This window comes from Carassius auratus, chromosome 27 (assembly GCF_003368295.1).
Source record: "Carassius auratus strain Wakin chromosome 27, ASM336829v1, whole genome shotgun sequence".
Lineage (NCBI taxonomy): Eukaryota > Metazoa > Chordata > Actinopteri > Cypriniformes > Cyprinidae > Carassius > Carassius auratus.
Window position 1 is genome coordinate 18,824,677 of NC_039269.1, and position 17,447 is coordinate 18,842,123.

The 17,447-nt window shown below is 39.3% G+C and overlaps 2 protein-coding genes across 4 annotated transcripts in view; one reads left to right on the top strand and one right to left on the bottom strand.

Annotated features, from left to right (window-relative positions):
• Positions 1–1,054: 1,054 nt before the first annotated feature.
• On the top strand, positions 1,055–2,148 carry sft2d3 (SFT2 domain containing 3). Its single transcript, XM_026206397.1, has one exon. The coding sequence runs from the start codon at positions 1,182–1,184 to the stop codon at positions 1,854–1,856; it is 675 nt and encodes a 224-aa protein (XP_026062182.1). The 5' UTR covers positions 1,055–1,181; the 3' UTR covers positions 1,857–2,148.
• A 1,061-nt stretch (positions 2,149–3,209) lies between these two features.
• wdr33 (WD repeat domain 33) overlaps positions 3,210–17,447 on the bottom strand; it is a 36,439-nt gene continuing 22,201 nt past the window's right edge. For 2 of the 3 annotated variants that reach the window (XM_026206393.1, XM_026206395.1), the window contains exons 15-23: positions 8,649–8,801; positions 7,795–8,532; positions 7,626–7,689; positions 7,260–7,503; positions 7,090–7,161; positions 6,348–6,493; positions 6,158–6,259; positions 4,380–4,577; positions 3,210–4,293 (exon numbers count right to left, since the gene is read on the bottom strand). In XM_026206393.1, the coding sequence (XP_026062178.1) occupies positions 4,124–4,293; positions 4,380–4,577; positions 6,158–6,259; positions 6,348–6,493; positions 7,090–7,161; positions 7,260–7,503; positions 7,626–7,689; positions 7,795–8,532; positions 8,649–8,801 (1,887 nt within the window). In that variant the 3' untranslated portion in view covers positions 3,210–4,123. The remainder of the gene's footprint in view (positions 4,294–4,379; positions 4,578–6,157; positions 6,260–6,347; positions 6,494–7,089; positions 7,162–7,259; positions 7,504–7,625; positions 7,690–7,794; positions 8,533–8,648; positions 8,802–17,447) is intronic. The other variant, XM_026206396.1, reaches the window with a different exon arrangement.

A 17,447-nucleotide genomic window follows, 5' to 3' on the forward strand; every position in this document is an offset into this window, starting at 1 on the left:
CCAGAGGGATTGAGATCCTGTAATAAGAGCACTGTAAGTCACTTCAGATAAAAGTTTCTGGTCAATTAATACATGTAAATGTGAATTTTGTGAATGCTTTTTTTGTGTCTTGGGCAGAAAAATTCTCAATAAAGCTGCTTATTTCTTAAAGCTTTTTTTCTTCAATGTTCTACTATTATATTAAGGAATGCTTACATTTAATACAGTTTCTATTTGGGGTTTTAAAGGGTCAGCTCATTTAAACGTATAAATTCAGTCATTAATGACTTGCCTTCATTCTGTTCAATTCTTTGTCCAAACACAAAGGGTGATTTTGGTCAGGTTTCTACTGCTGGTTTGTGTTCATACAGTATCAGTCAATGGAGTTTGACTTTCAGATTCTTCATGACATTATTTAATGATTTAGAAACTTCTGAAACTCAGGTTTTATTGACTGATGTTGTATAAACAGAAACCAGCAGAACAAACTTGACCAAACTCACATCCTCTGTGTCTTTTGGTCTTTTTCTAGATGCTCTCACTGGCTCTGGGGTCACTGAAGATGAAGAGACCACAGCAACATCTGGTCCTGATGAGAAAACAAGAGGAGATGCAGTGATGGAGCATTTCACCCATGGCACTCCATCTTCTCCATCCTCAGTGCACACAGCTGCTTGCAGACATTTCAAATCCTATAAAGATGCACAAACACAAAACAAAAGCAGTCATTTTAACAGCACAGTGTCATTTTAATTTCTGTATTAGAAGTAACAATGATACACACATATATATATATACGCACATATATATATATATACACACACACACACACACACATATATATATATATATATACACATATATATATATATATATACACATATATATATATATATATATATATACATACATATTATATACATATTATATACATATATTATATACATACATATACATATTATATATATTATATACACACATATACATATATATATATATATATATATATATATATATATATATATATATATATATATATATATATATATATATATATATATTTATTTTACTGTCTATGGTGTATATACACAAAAACGGTACTTCCGGCGCGTACAGCAACGTCACTGCGAATAATCGCAATGCCACAACTTCCTGTTTTCGATCCACACACCACACACAGTAAAATAACTCTTAAGTGAATAATGGCTGAATTAAACCGACAGCTCCAGGAATATTTGGCTCAGTCTAAAAGCGGAGCGAAAACGATATCACAGTCCAGCTCCAGCACTGCAATAGACATCGATGAACCCACTTCGGTGTCGGGGAGTTGGTTTGGCAGGTGGTCGAGTCCGTACTCTGGATCCAGTGGCCGCGGAGCGTCACCAGGCCAAGGATCGAGCAGCGGTTTCTCGTGGCCGTGGTCATCAGAGCCTGACCCGTGTTTGCCGGGCATGAGTCGATCCCAGCGACTGATCGCTTTTGGGACGTGTATTTTCTTCTCTGCTCTGTGCTTCGGACTGTCTGCTCTTTACGCTCCTTTACTCCTACTGAAGGCGCGTAAGTTCGCTCTGCTGTGGTCGCTTGGATCTGTGTTCGCACTCCTCGGGGCGGCGATCCTCCGCGGACCCAGTAAACTCATTACAACTCCCACACCGGGAGCCGTGGTGTACCTGTGCTCTCTGGTGGGAACTCTGTATTCGGCGCTGAGCCTTCACAGCACGCTGCTCACAGCTCTTGGAGCTTGTCTTCAGATCGCTGCTATTGTGGGTTACATCGTGGCTTTGTTGCCGGGTGGGAGTGCCGGGATGAGGTTTGTGGGTGGCATGGCAGCGTCTGCTATTAAAAGAACTGTGACCGGCAAGGCCATGCCTATATGATCAGGCATTTCACGAACTTGGCAACAGACTATTTTTTTTAAATCATGGAAGATACTGTTTTCGCACTTTTTGTTTTGACTGGTCTGGTACTGCCTTGTTTGATTGTGAAACTCTGACAGTAGCCTACACCGAGTTCAGCTTTAACAGCATTTTGAGGATGGGGATACCTAAATGTTTTGTCTTGCACTGTGACAGGGACCATATGTATGACCAAGACATCCAATACTACTTACCTTTTAATGTTTCTGAACTGATCTTGAAACTTTAGTAAATACACTTACTAAACCACTTACTTTTGTATTCTCTTCTTCAAGCCATGTAGTTTGAATAAAAATAAGCCATTTATTTAAGGACCGCTCACTTCAGCATCATATATGGTGGTCATAAATGTATGGCACTCTCTTTGAATGTCTCCCATGACACACACAAGACTATAGGTTGGTTCTGGAGCTTTTACTAATGTGCTGACAAATTAAACTTGACATGTTAAATAAGAGAGACATACAAAGAGTGCAGTGCTACGATATTCCTGGACCAGAGCAAAGGTGTAAACATTCTCAGTAGTAGGTAAAATCCAGTCATTTCAATAGGAATTCACATAATCGTAAGGTTTGCGTAAGGGCAAAAATGTTCCTAGCACACATTTTGTGTCATCTAGCAGTTAAGCTACCCGTTTTAAAAGTGACTTCTGTGTGAGCAGTGATTAACTGCAAGACAACTGACAGTTTTTGGCATGAAACGTTAAAACTAACACACCTTCTATTTTGAGTTTCCATGATGCTTTGACAGATTGAATGCTTAATGTTTTGTGAAAATGCGTTTTCGGTGTGGGCAGAGCTACCCCATGCCATAATGCAGAAAAAGAAACAAGAAACTAGTGCCATTTGCAATGGTTGGCTAAAAGAAAAATAACACAATAGATCGCTTTAGAGATTGTCCTTTATGTAAAATTTGGTCAAGACCGGTGTTCTCCCGGTAACCTACTTTCTGCCAAATTTAGAACCAACTCTAAACAGCACTCTTGAATCAATCAAATTAGTAAATTAAAAAATAGTTTTTTTTTTTTTTTTACAGGGCTGGAGCTAAAGGGCAGTCATACACATGCAACTGTGGGAGACTGGAAATGCAAGTTAACGTATAGTATTGAGTTCCACGGCTTATGAAAATGTAAATGTTGTGAACTGCCTGCTAATTCACAATGAGAAGACGTGATCAATAAATAATCTCAGGCTTGGGAGACTACACTTCTAGAGGAATACAGAAAAAAGGTATATCTTGCTTTCAAGAATTGTCATCAGTGTCAGAAAAACCATTAAGGAGTGGGTGGAAAAGAAATGACAAGAGCAGAGAAAGTTTACATAAATTTTGCACAGTCTATTATGGTTTCATACAAAAAAAGGACAAAACTATGACATTTTGTGACAAACTGTACACATAGAAACAAAGTCTGCAACTTTGTCACTCAAAGTAGCCTGGTAAGGTTACAGAAAGATTATATCCATTATTTTACATAAAAATGAAATTAAATAAACAGCACTGAGACACTGGGGGAATGAAACATTCAAGAGTCCACTTTTCTCTAGTAATAGACATAGTCCACAAGATAATACCTGTTACAACATTGGCCCTTACATATACTGAATTGTATTTGCTGGAATCTGACTGAGTAAATCAATGGTACACAGAACATTGTGTGTTTCATACATCAGAAGCATTAAAGCCAAAAATAAAAAAATAGAAGGGGCTCAGGTGCTGGTACAAATTCAACAGACACTGTTTCAAATTAATCAAAACAGGTCAGCTGCTCAGTGCAGGGAAAGTGATGTCTTAAGATTTTACAGTCATACCATGCATCACAAATACAATTTCCTGTATCACAATCAGTCCATTACAAAAGATATTCCTCACAGCACTACGATGAGCGCCACTCTTACATCAGTTATTCTTCTCAGTGCTGATGTAAGGTCAGAACAATCTCCATGTATCATGTTTACACCAAGCAGGTAGCAATGAAAACATCTGGCCCTGGATAACTGGTACCACCACCTTCCATCCAATACATCATAGAGAAAATGCTAAGCCTTAGCCTCCAATCAGGGTTTCATGCTGATTTTACTAAAGTGCTTTCAGACATCTGTCCAAGCCTGCATAATTGTTCAGACCCTCAAGGAAGCTGGTATTGTAGCCATTTGTGGTTCTTTGTTTACCCTGTCTTCACTGTAGTCAGTTTTACCCCATTGTGCCCAGAAAAGCAGGTGTGACTATTTCTACCGTCCGCGACCTCCCCTTATAACACCACGTGGAGCCCCTCGCCTAATATTTGGACCCAGATTAGGACCAGGACCACCTGGGTTGGGCGGCCCACCACGGCCCCAACCACCTCTTCCTCCCCGTGTTGGAGGCCCATACCCACTTTCGTCTCTTGGTGGTAGTCGACCTATGGTGTGTTAGATAATAATAGTATGCAAAATGTCTTACATATTATACATTAAAACAAATCATTGTCATTTATCCATCACCCACCTGCTCCTCTGTCATCAGGCCCTGCACCAGGGGAGTCCATGTCACCAGTGCCTGGTCCGTCATGCCATGGCCGTTTGCGTGGTGGCAGCGAGGCCATATCCATGCCCTGTAGAGAGGAGGAACGCTCTCTACTGGCTGGAGAAGGACTGTCATGCATATTGTGGTCTGGCCGCTGACCATCCCGATAACTCTCATGACCTGAACACACATACACACCAGCATGATTTGTTTTGGATCCTTGATGTTAAGCTTGAACAATGCAACACTTTTACGTAACGTTTATGCCAAGTGTATGCTACACAACTAAGGAAAAAAAACAAACAATAGCCAAACTGCTTTACTCTTGATATTATACAACAATCGTCTTGATGAGGCATAGGTGGACACATTATATCAGTGGTGTCAAACTCAGTTTCTGGAGGGCTGCAGTCCTGCAGAGTTTAGTTTCAACCCTGCTCCAACACACAAACCATGTAGTTTTCAAATAATCCAGAAGGATTTGATTAGCTAGATCATGGACATTTAATTAGGGTTGAATCTGAACGTCAGGGCTGTGGCCCTTCAGGAAATGGTTTTGACACCTGTGCACTATATGAAGTGTTGACAATGTACACTCAAATTTGTGGCAAATCACATGAATCAGTCCTTAATATGTAGAGTGTAAAATATTTTCCCATGAAACATCCAAAAAAGCGACAAACTATTTAAGTGGCTGCCCCAATAGCAGTCTTTTAAGCTCCATTTAAGCTAAAGTGACAGAAATGAAAATGGAGCAATACAATGTAAGACAGACATGGGCAACAAGGGCTTTCTGTTCTTCATGAAGAAATCTAAGTTAAAGGATGCCCACAAACTATATCCCGTTATCATCTACATCTAATTTTACTAATAAAGCTTAAAGGGATAGGGGTAGAGCCTCTTTGCCTCCGAAACAAAATCAATGTAGAGAGCAATAGCAAGAAATTATCAATGAGAAGGTGACAGAAAACCATGGGTTTCAAAATTCAATCTTTATCTGCTTACCCCCAGGGCATCCAAGATGTAGGTGACTTTGTTACTTCAGTATGTTACTTCAGTATAACACAAACTGAGATTTTTAACACAAACCATTTTAGTCTGCCAGTCTTATAATGAATGTGAATCATGGCTGAACATAAAAAAAAAAAATACACAAAGAAAAACCAAATTAAACCCTGTAGCTTGTGACGATACATTGATGTGTAAAGACACAAAATATAATTTTGTGTCTTTACACATCAGTGTATCGTCACGAGCCACAGGGTTTAATTTGTTTTTTTTGTGTATGTTTTTTTATTGTACGTTTTAGCCACTAATTCCCATTCACATCCTTTATAAGACTGACAGATTGCAACTGTTTGTGTTAAAAAATCTCTGTGTTTTACTGAAGAAACCAAGTCACCTACATCTTGGATGCCCTGGGGGTAAGCAGATAAAGACTGAATTTTGAAACCCATGGTTTGTCACCTTCTCATTGATAATTTCTTGCCATTGCTCTCTACATTGCTTTTGTTTCGGAGGCAAATCATAGAACATGTTGGAATGTTCATACCTAACAAGCTTTTTTTCCAATTTGGCTTTGATCTTTTTTTGTTGTTGCAGATCTCAAAAATTGTCTGTGACTGTAAAATGTGGGCTTAAATCATGTAGTGTGCTCTTAGCTTTATGGCCTCAGTGAAGGAATAGGAATAAGGTCGAGCAAGTCTAACTGCACTGCAACAACAAGAACAGTTATTGGCATCCCCTTCATGCACTTCTACCTGAATCTCGCCCTCCCTCCCAGCCCTCCTGGTTTCTTCCTCCTTCATAGTGACAGGGATAATCATCAGGAGTTGGGAGAAGCCCCTTTCTTCCTACACCACCTAAGAAAGATGTCATGTTCAAACCTGACACCTCAGTTTTAATAGACGCAAGGTGAGTTGATGGACAGGTGAATGGAAAAGGTTTTACCTCCTCTTGGTGGCCCACCACGCGGTCTTCCTCTTCCTCCCCAACCTTGGCTAATGTCGTCTTGAGAATCAAAGCTTTCATCTCCACCATACTCATCTTGGAAGCCACCCATACCACCACGACCACTTGGGCCACCCCTCCGGTATCTACAGATTCAGAGCCAGACAATAAAGGTCATGTAATAATCAATAAGTTGACAATGCTGGTAAAAGCTGATGCCATTCTTTTATCAAGTAAATATTATTTTGGTAGAAATTCCAAATTGGTGGGTTAACTAGGAGGCAACACTCAATTCTGATTTTAAGAACCAGTTTAAGAAGATGGAATAGGAATTCCAGTTTAAGAAGATGGAATACGAGCACTGGAATTGGGAACCGCTGGGCTACATCATGTGTCATTAACCAGCAAGAAAACTTTAAAAGTACTACAATACCAGGAAAGATGACTGGGTTGTTGATGTTTGTCTGCCATTCTAGCTCTGTCTGAATGCACTAATGATGCGTTCTGTTAGCGTGAACAGGGTGCGCAGAGGTACACAGATACATACGTTGACAGGCAGGTAGGAAAGCTATTTAAAACTGATTTCTTGGTCCTGTGCCTTCCACAGAATATATAAATACAGATAAATAATCAAACAACTTAATGATTGCTTAATCTTTTTGAAAAGTAGTTATTTTTTCGTTCTGTTAGTACACAGTTAAGCTAATTTTGGATTACATCTCAGGTGGCATGTAACACTTACGAGTCATCTCCATGTGATGACCGTCTCTGCCTCTGGTCAAACTCCTCACCAGAGTCCTCATACCCATCATATCTGTAAAGATGTGTCACAAGGCACAATTTCAGATTCTAATCCACAGGACTCTGGCAATTTAACAAAATCAGCTTTAATCAGCTTTGAATGAAACATACCGGTCATGTTCCATATACTCTCCATCATGCGAGGAAAACCTTTCCTGGCCCTCCCATGGGCCTCCAGAGATTCCTCTGTGACCTACAGAGTATTCCTGCCCAGGACCTCCAGGGCCTCTTCTCCATCCCTCTTGATAACCTCCATCATCACCCCAGTACTGGCCTCCATCTGAGCTCTGACAAGGGCCTTGTCGCTCCGGTGGGGGTCCCATTTGGTGGTTAGGTAGTCCTCGAGGACCATCTCCTGACAAAAACAGAAAGGGAAACATGAACAAGTCACTATGAAGTCTCACATACTAGTCTTAATTAAATTGTCTTGCACATGAATAACTATTCTTCCCACAAGAGTTGTTCACTGAGTATTACCTTTTCCATTAGGACCCTGCTGTCCTATTCCATGCATCATTGACTGAGGCCCAGGATTCTGTCCCTGAAAGACATTCATATCATTTCAGCAACATAGTCTACCCTGACTTTTATTTAGTTACATCTTTTTGTCATAAACATTTATTGATGTTTATCCCAACTGTTTCACCTGGTTGAACTGTCCACGGTTTCCTTCACCCATGTGTGGTGGTTTGCCTTGCATATATGGTGGAGGGCCCTGCATGTTTCCCGCTGGCCCTTGCATATTGTTTGGTGGCCCATGCATACCCCCTGGAGGAGGCCCCATTCCATGCATACTTCCCATACCCTGCATATTACCATGCGACCTGGATGGAGGTCCCATCATACTCCCTGGCATGGGTCCCTGAGGGCCCATCATGTTTCCATGAGGCACAGGCCCCCTCATGTCCTGATGCATCATACCTCCCTGTGGTGGCCCTTGTCCACGTGGTGGTGGTCCCATCATACCTGCTGGAGGTCCACCAGGACCTGGGGGCATTACTGTTGGGGGAGGTCCTTGCATGCCTCTGGGGCCAGGTGGCATGCCAGGAGGACCCTGGGGACCCATGTTCCTATGAGCGCCTGGATGACGTGGAGGTCCATGCATATCTGGACCCATCATGCCCTGAGGAGGGGGACCCTGGTGCATGGGAGGTCCTGGTGGACCCATCTGGCCTGGAGGTATGAAAGGACCAGGCATCCCACCGGGTCCCATTGGAGGCATGTTGTGTGGCATTTGTTGTTGAGGCATAGACTGAGGGAACCCTTGTGTTGTAGGGGGCATCGGACAACCCTGCCCTGGAAAGGGTGGCATTGGCCCTGACTGTCCAGCAGGGGGAGGCATTCCCTGCTCTTGTAACTGTGCCATTCGCTCAATCTTCAGTTGCTATGGACAAAAAAATGTCTTTATTAATAAATTAAGCAATGCATATGCATAATACAGTGTTATTCACAGTTTTACAGCACAATGCCCAAGTTGCATATGTCATCATATTTGCAGACCTCGAGCAACATTGGATTTGTATACTGAAGGGCAGCCATTTCCTGCTCAATCTCTGCTTGGGTCTTCTTTTTGCAATCTACTGTCTTCTCATCCTTCCTTTCCTTTGGAACCTCTCCAGGAGGCAACGCTGGAACCTTATTCTCTGCCCAGGCCTAATGAGTAAACCAAAAAGTGAGGAACACACATCAAGCCAAATTATAACTTATAAGACCAAAACCTGGCTGGCAGTCAGGGCTTGACATTAACTTTTTTTTTTTACTTACCAGGTACTGTGTCAAGTAGTTTTCTAAATTTACTAGCCACTCAGCATTTTCACTGGCCACAATTTTGTTGTTTGGAATTTATGTTTTATATGACTAATTACTGAATACTATAATTTACTATATACTATATAATACAATATACCAATATACTATAATACCAGAACAGCATGGCACAAGAATGGTTTCTTCCCCCAGGCAATCTACCTCATGAACATTTATGCTTATGGAAAAAAAAAAAAAAGTGCAATATCCTTATATTTATTTGTTACCCCTCCATCCTAGTACATCCCTGCATCTTATTCAATCCTATTCCATTATCATTTATAGCACAATTGTTTATACACTTATTTATTTGCCTATATTATTATTATTTTTTTGTCTGTGTGTTGTTGTCTCTGTGTACTGCAAGCCTATGTCACTAAAACAAATTCCTTGTATGCGCAAGCATACTTGGTAATAAAGCTCTTTCTGATTCTGATTTATTTAAAGGGGACATATGATTTTTTTAAAGATCATCAGACCTGCCAACATTGGATTTTTTTTTTTGAGTACCATCAGCGGGGGGTGGGGGGTTATGGGTGTTGGAGTGGGGATATACTGTTTACCATAACGTTTAGTTAATTTTTGCTATTTAGTCCTTTTTTTTTATGCCATTTAAAAAAAAAAAGGAAAAAAAAAACTCCAGTACACTTTTTCTAAAACTCCAGTACATTTTTGTATAGGGCTGGGCAATAGGAGCAAAAATTGCTTATTTGCAGTATCCAGTAGCCTATATATCTTGGTATTTTGTCTTTGGATTAAACAAATAAAGTGAATGTAAGCATGTAGGCATATATTATGTGCAAAAAAAGGTTTAAATTACATTACATTGTAACACTGCAATCTAAAAACTTTTTTTTTAAGAAGTTAAAGTTACTTAACTAAAAATGAAAATAAGTCTTAACAGACTTGAGTAAAAAGGGTATTTTGAATATTTTGAACTTCACAGCCGGTGCGGTCATACAAATACACTTGCACTTTAAAATTCTAAATCACATTTATTGTCCAACTAAAAAAAATCAGCAAAATGTATACTTTAGTCAAAGTTATTGCGCTCCTATTTCATTGAGCTCTGTCTGTTTGACGCACATGCGCACAGTGGCTCTCGTTTTAAATTAAGTCTCTGGAGATTAGCGAAGAATCACTAAAGAAGAAACTAATTTCACTTCTGACAGCAAAACGGAAATATTTCCATTGTTTGTTTTTTTTTTTACATTTACAGATGAAGAATATACCTATGCAATGTATTATTTTGTGTATTTGGTATAACAGAATATGCTGACATGTTTTCATGTTCAAAAAACATAATTTTTCAAATACTGTACATTACTATAGGTCCTCTATGCCCCGCCTCTCTCAGGGGTGTCGTTTTCTACAAAGTCCCTCCTTCTAACAAGCGGTATACTCTGATTGGCCAAGTGACTTAGTGGATTGTGATTGGCCGAATACCGGAAGCACTCATTGGAAATGTAATTGCTATTCTGTTGTAACTTTTAAGTAGAGATGCTCCGATACCCTTTTTCTCTTCCCGATACCGATTCTGATACCTGGGCTCAGGGTATCGGCCAATACCGAGTACTGATCCGATACCTGGGTGTATATCTGTATATACAGCTGTATATAGTACTAGCCCTGTGTAAATTGCTAGAATTATTTTATGGTGTGCTTCAGACTGATCCCTTAATAAAACATTAACAAATACATGGTGAACTACTGTATTTATTACAGTATTTTTATTATCTGACATGAATTTGACAGTATTATTTATTTTCTTAAGCGAAAAAGAACTTCAAAAATGCAGCCAAGAATCTAACACCGCAATCTAAAAAAGATATTTTAGTTTTACAATATAACTGTATAAAAAACTGCAACAAATAAGTCTATGAATATAAAAAAATATACATTAATCAGATAATCTCTTTACAACAAAACAAGTAAAAAACAAGGAACCATCGAGGCATAATTATTATTATTAATAGAGACGTATTATTATTACTACATGGACATAGCTAAACCAACTGTAGGCTACAACAGTAGCTTAAAATATTGTCAACTTACTCCCGTTAAACCAAACATTTATATTGATGGGTTGCCATGAATATCTTTGAGTGTCTGTGTTTAGGATATGACAGTTTTCTCAAATGAAACGGTAAATTCTCATGAAGTGACGGTTTATGCGTTCGTGTCCTCATATAGTGACACACGGCATCTACTACAAAACAGCGAGCTCCCGTGCATCTGCGCCCATCACCCACATCGATGTAGAATTTGCAGGAGTAATAATTAAATAGTATTTTGCAGTTTAATATTCACAGACACTAGTATATATTCGGCTACTGTCTGGAGCCCTGCGCTTTGACTAACACGGAAGCAACTGAACGCAGCTTTGGGGACCGAATATACTTGGGAGTCGGTAACTACCGGTACTACAGAGACATACTGCTAACCACTGATCTATAATATAGAAGCGCCTTCACTGTTTGTTGGCAGTTTAGAACGCGATGAGCGATCCAGTCATATATAGATCAGTGCTGCTAAGGCATTTTCATTTCTTCTTCACTGCTCTAAACAGGGGTTGCTTGTGGCAACACAGCACAACTTCCTGTGTTTGCAATGCATTTTGAGCAGCGAAGAAGAACCGTGCAGCGGTTAGACAAAGCTAGACGTCATAACTAGGTCTTGTTTAGGAAAATGGTATCGGATCGGTATATAAAATTTGTTTTGTTATCGGAGATATTTCCGATACTAGTATTGGAATTGGAATAACTATACTTTTAAGTAATCTTAAAGATTCCTAAATGCATTTACTTTTGGAAGGCCAAATAAAGTGGTTTTGCTTTCGCCTACAAAAACACAGCATCTCCCTGACATGCTTAAACACTAAGGGCCGTTTCATAGTCAACGCGAGAAACGCGAGTGACGCGAGCGATGCACTCCCTTTCATAGTCTAAACAGTGAACGTAAGCGTCACGGGCGATGCATGTATGCAATACACCGCTCACGCAACAGGGGGTAGTAGAGGCGGGTGATATTAGTAGAGTCGGGTTGCGTTGACTATGAAACGGCCTTAACTCCGGTTACTGAAACCATGCCTTCTTTCTTTGCGTGAACATTTGGGCGGCTTTACGCAAACTAACTAACTATCTTTAACTAATGAATGTTGTTCAGTTGCTTTGACGCAATGTATTTTGTTTAAAGCGCTATATAAATAAAGGTGACTTGACTCAATATCTTAATGATTTTTGGCATAAAAGAAAAATCTATAATTTTGAACCATACAAATATATACACCGGGTGCGATTTGCCATCAATCATTTTGCTACTCAATGGTTTAAGAGATTCAAAAAGCTCTGTTGAAATTGTGTTCTTTGCTTTCTTTCTCTAGCTATATCATTTATTTGTTGCTTGAATAATGGAAATTATATTACAATTAATAGGCCTAACGTATAATGATTTTAATAGATTGTGATCATGTTAAAATTTCCATCACATTAAAGACATTTCATGACATGATGCCTATATTGTGTTTGCCTAAAAAGACGGGTTTATGATGCGTGTTGACAGATAACACTAACATAAGGTTACTCAGGCTATAGCCTAATATATATAAGGGATAATCAACAGCTAGCTGTGCATTAAACGATTTAAATAATTTAATGCACAGTTAGCCATTGCTTATCCTGCTTATGCCATGGTCATTTCCAGCATTCCCAAATTAAGTCAAGTTTTCATATTAAAGATGTTAATAAAATTTGAGCTGGATTATTTGACTGGAATGATAAAAATGACAGTTATTTTCGTCAGTTACAACTTGTTAGACTTATTAGATACTTGTTAGAAGCATTCTACTCACTTTAAATAAGATGGAGCAGACAAATATATTAAGTAGTGCAGTAAGATTACATTTATTTGAATGAACGGTTGAGCTAGAAAGAGATGCATGTGTGAAGTAGCCTACCTGCAACATAGTGTTACTTTTGATGATGAAAAATATAATGTATCAATTTAAGCTTAGGTATTGTATACAGGCGCAGGGCAGTGTTTACAATATAGCTTATGTGCTCCTGAATGTAACTCAGACATGGTTTGTTGATTATCAATGTCACATTTATTTTCCAACTACAAATATTTCAGCAAAATGTATATTTTAGTCAGAATTATTGCGTTCCTATTTAATTGAGCTCCGTCTGTTTGTTGCACATGCAAACGGTAGCGCACGTTCACTGAAGTGAAGTTTAGCAGAAAATCCCAGAAGGCTCATAATGCATGCGTAAGTTATGCATTCAGGAAGACAGCATATCTCAAACACATTAAACAGCGTGAGTAGTCTTGTGTCTCTGTAAGCAGCACATGCAGCCTTTCTGTCAGAGTATATGGTTACTATGGTTATTATAGGAGGCGCATTAATATAGAACTTTAAACTGACCTGGAACTACCCGTGCAGTTAAACACATTTAATCAACACCTGCCAGCCAGTCAAAATAGAGTATTCAGACAGACCATGGCATAAATACATAAACATAATCGTTTAGGTGGGTGTGTCTGCTGCGCACTGCTGAAACAGGTAATGATCCAACACAAAATATACCTTTATTTCTTTATGAACATAATTATTCAGGAATTATTAAACATGAACGTATTAGTATCAGAAATGGATTTTAATATATTACAATGAATACAATTATGTTGTTAATATTGCTCTATAATTAAATGAAAAGCTTAGCTTACTATCTGGGAAATAAAGCTTTATGTCTTTAAATCAGTACTGTATATAGTCAGTTATTTCTCTGAATAAATTCAGATTTCAGAACGAACACTTTGTCGTTTGTTATATGTGCTGAGGTCGTGTCCGTCTGAAGTTTTATTATGTTCATGATGCTCACTACTGTAATGAACATAGCTATAATAAGTAGGGGAAATTCCCGACATTTACAAAATAACAGTTTACATGCCTAGGGTGTTTGCATTGTAATAATGTACAGAGATACTTCATATTTATAAATGCTGACTTGTTAGGTGATGATTTCTCATTAAAATCAAAAATTCCTATTAATTCAATGGAACGTTTACGCACACTAGGGATTACCAATATGGCGGCGCGGCGGCTTCACTTTAATGACATCATGAGCAATCCAGTTTTATATTATAGATCAGTGGTCAGACTGAATGAATTTGTAAATCCACAGTTTGACAGCAGAGGATGATTATGAACTGCAGAACAGAGCTTTTTCCATGGTAACCTCTGTATACAAAGCTGTGCTTTATTACACATTAAACGGAGGGAAATGCAAATGCAAACGAAACTTTTCTGAAGACATTCAGTTTCCTATTATGCATTCACACAAATAATGAAATCATATATTCTTTCATTTGATTTCCCTCAGCAGTCTGCCTTCATTTTTTCACACAAAACGAAACTACAGTGTGTTGCGCCCGAGTGGCAACCTCCCGCTCTCTCTCTCGTGAAGCCCATGCAGAAGTGACTAAACCTGAAATTTTTTTGGGTTTAAAAAAATTATTTTGGTCTATACAGCTTTTTACCCTTCATGACAACTGTGAGGGGGTGAATTTTTTTTTTAACTTACCCGTTTAAATTATATTAAGCCTTAAAAGTTCTGCATGATTAAGGGCATGGCCACTAGTGACAGATGGATTGCCACTGCTGTCATCGCCGTCGAGCTCAGTGGGCTTGGCTTCAGCAACCAGCTTCTGCCTTTTTGCCCATTTTTGAGTACGCCAGGGTGACGCGCTGCCAAGTTGGCGATGGCCCGCTCTACCCACTTTGATTTAGAATCAGAGAGACCTAGCCACTTATTGGCCCTCAGGCTGAGGGAATGTGAGTCTGAAGCCCCTTTCACACTGCGATTTTGGAAAATTCAGGGGTAATGTGTCCCGGCAATTGTTCCCAGGTCACTAGATTTTCTCCCTCTCACACTGACAGTGATTACCCGGAATATATGCGTTTACACACAACCCGTAAAGGTCCCGTAAAGAGTCGTGACATCAGGGTGTGACATGTAATGTACGAGTCGAAAACGCTAGGCACGTTAACTTTCACTTAAACTGGCGAACGATCTCAGCTTCAGCGCGAAAAGTGAGGAACTAACTCATCTCTGCTTCTTTACTGTTTGCACATATTTTTTTAGTCGTGAATGTTGATCTGCCTTCAATACATCCGGTAGAAGTGTCACGTGATAATGTGCATCATCACTAAAACACACCCTTTAAGGCATTAATTCTGGCTTTTGTTCACACAGGGCTCGAACCCAGCAATGTTACTAGATCCCCAGCTTGGGATTAATCTCGGGACGTGTTTGCGAATCAGCATTCATAAGACATTTTGAACTCTATTGGGGTTAGACAACAGGTCCTACTCATTGTCGAAATTATACTCTATATTTAATACTATCACATGGAATTGATGTTGATGGTGTTGAATTTATGCAGCCAAGCTATGATATCACAGATCATTATCTAGTCTCTTGTAAACTTCATATAGCTAAAACTGTCAATTCTACTCCTTGTTACAAGTATGGTAGAACCATCACTTCTACCAAAAAAGACCCTTTTAACAAATCTTCCTGATTTATCTCAATTCCTCAGCACATCCAAAAACACAGAACAACTTGATGTAACAAACCATGGACTATCTTTCTATACATTTTAGATCGGTTGCTCCTATGCTGAAGGAAGATTAAGGAAAACGGTCTGACACCGTGGTTAGCACACTCGCACCACCTAAAGAGAGCAGTCCGGAAAACGGAGTGCAGCTCAAGAAAAACAAAACTAGGAGGCATTTCGCTTGGCTTGGTGGAAAAGTACACTATCCTACAGAAAAGCATTACAAACTGCTGGATCTGATTACTTTTAGACTCTTTTAGAAGAAAACAAACATAAGCCCAGGTATTTTTTCAATACAGTGGCTAATTTAACGAAAAATAAAGCATCAACAGGTGTTGACATTTCCAAACAGCACAGCAGTAATGACTATGAACTACTTTACTTCCAAGATTGATACTATTAGAGATAAAATTGTAACCATGCAGCCGTCAACTACAGTATCACTTCAGACAGTGCACTATAGATCCCCTGAGGAAGTTCCACTCATTCTCTACTATAGGAGAGGAAGAATTGTATAAACATATTAAATCATCTAAGCCAGGGATTGCCTATGCCTGATCTAAACAAACAACACGTAGGTCAGACTCTATTCCATCTAAGCTCCTAAAAAAGGTGCTTCCAGAAGTCTTAGGCTACGTTCACACTGCAGGCTGAAATGACCCAATTCCGATTTTTTTGCCCCTATGCGACCTGTATCTGATCTTTTAATGACAGTCTGAACGACACAGATCCGATCTTTTGAAATGTGACCCAGGCCACTTGGGTATGTGGTCCTGAATCCAATACGTATACGATCTTTTGAAATGCGACCTCCTGATACGCTACAAATGTCATAATTCTGCGTTGAAGTAGGTGGGAACGAGAAGAGCCACTCACATCAGTATCCCACCACTCCTGGCTGCGACTCCGCACCCACAAGTTTCTCTGTACCGATGTCGCTAACACTGCTCCACAAAACGCCATGGCCAAAAACCTTGCTCTCCTCCTCCTTTTTGATTTTCTTCTTAAAACGAGAAGATTGTAATTGTGCTGGCTCCGTTGGGAAAATAACTTTAATATTGCAAAAAGAGCTCCGCTGTTGACTACACTGTTGTTGACATCCATGTTTAACGTTAGCTACTTCCGCAAACAATGAGTGACGTCATTCACCGTTGAGTACTCTTCTGCGTATGCGGGTCACTTCTGGGTCATTTCACGTTCACACAGGAGATCACGAAAGGTCGCATTTAATTGGAAAGTCCTGTAGTGTGAAAGTAGCCATAGATCCTCTTCTGACTATTATTAATTTGTCATTGTCATTAGGATATGTCCTCAAAACCTTCAAACTGGCTGTTATTAAGCCTATCATAAAAAAATAAAAATAAAAAAACCCTAGACTACAAAGAACTAGTTAATTACAAACCGATCTGAAACCCTCCTTTTCTGTCCAAGATACTAGAAAAGGCAGTGTTCTCAAAATCGTATTCCTTCTTAGAGAAAAATGGTATCTGTGAGGATTTCCAGTCAGGATTTAGACCATATCATGGTAAGGATTTTTAGGCTGCATTAATTAGGAAAACCGAAACCGGGAACACTTCCTATAACAAACGATGCACTTGCTACATTGTTAGAAGAAGGTCAAGTATGCTAATATTAGCCTGTTTCTCTCTTTCTGACTGAGCCTGGTTTCTCCCAAGGTTTTTTCTTAATTCTGTCACCGATGGGAGTTTTGGTTCCTTCCTACTGTTGCCTCTGGCTTGCTTATTTGGGGACACAATTTCCAGCGATTTTGTTGACTTGATAGCACAGATACTATTTAAACTGAACTGAGCTGGATGATGATATCATTGAATTCAATAATGAACTGCCTTTTTGCTTTATTGACACCTTTTTCCT

Bases quoted from the DNA above. Each gene is read 5' to 3' on its own strand.
- sft2d3 (XM_026206397.1), top strand. From the start codon at position 1,182: ATGGCTGAATTAAACCGACAGCTCCAGGAATATTTGGCTCAGTCTAAA.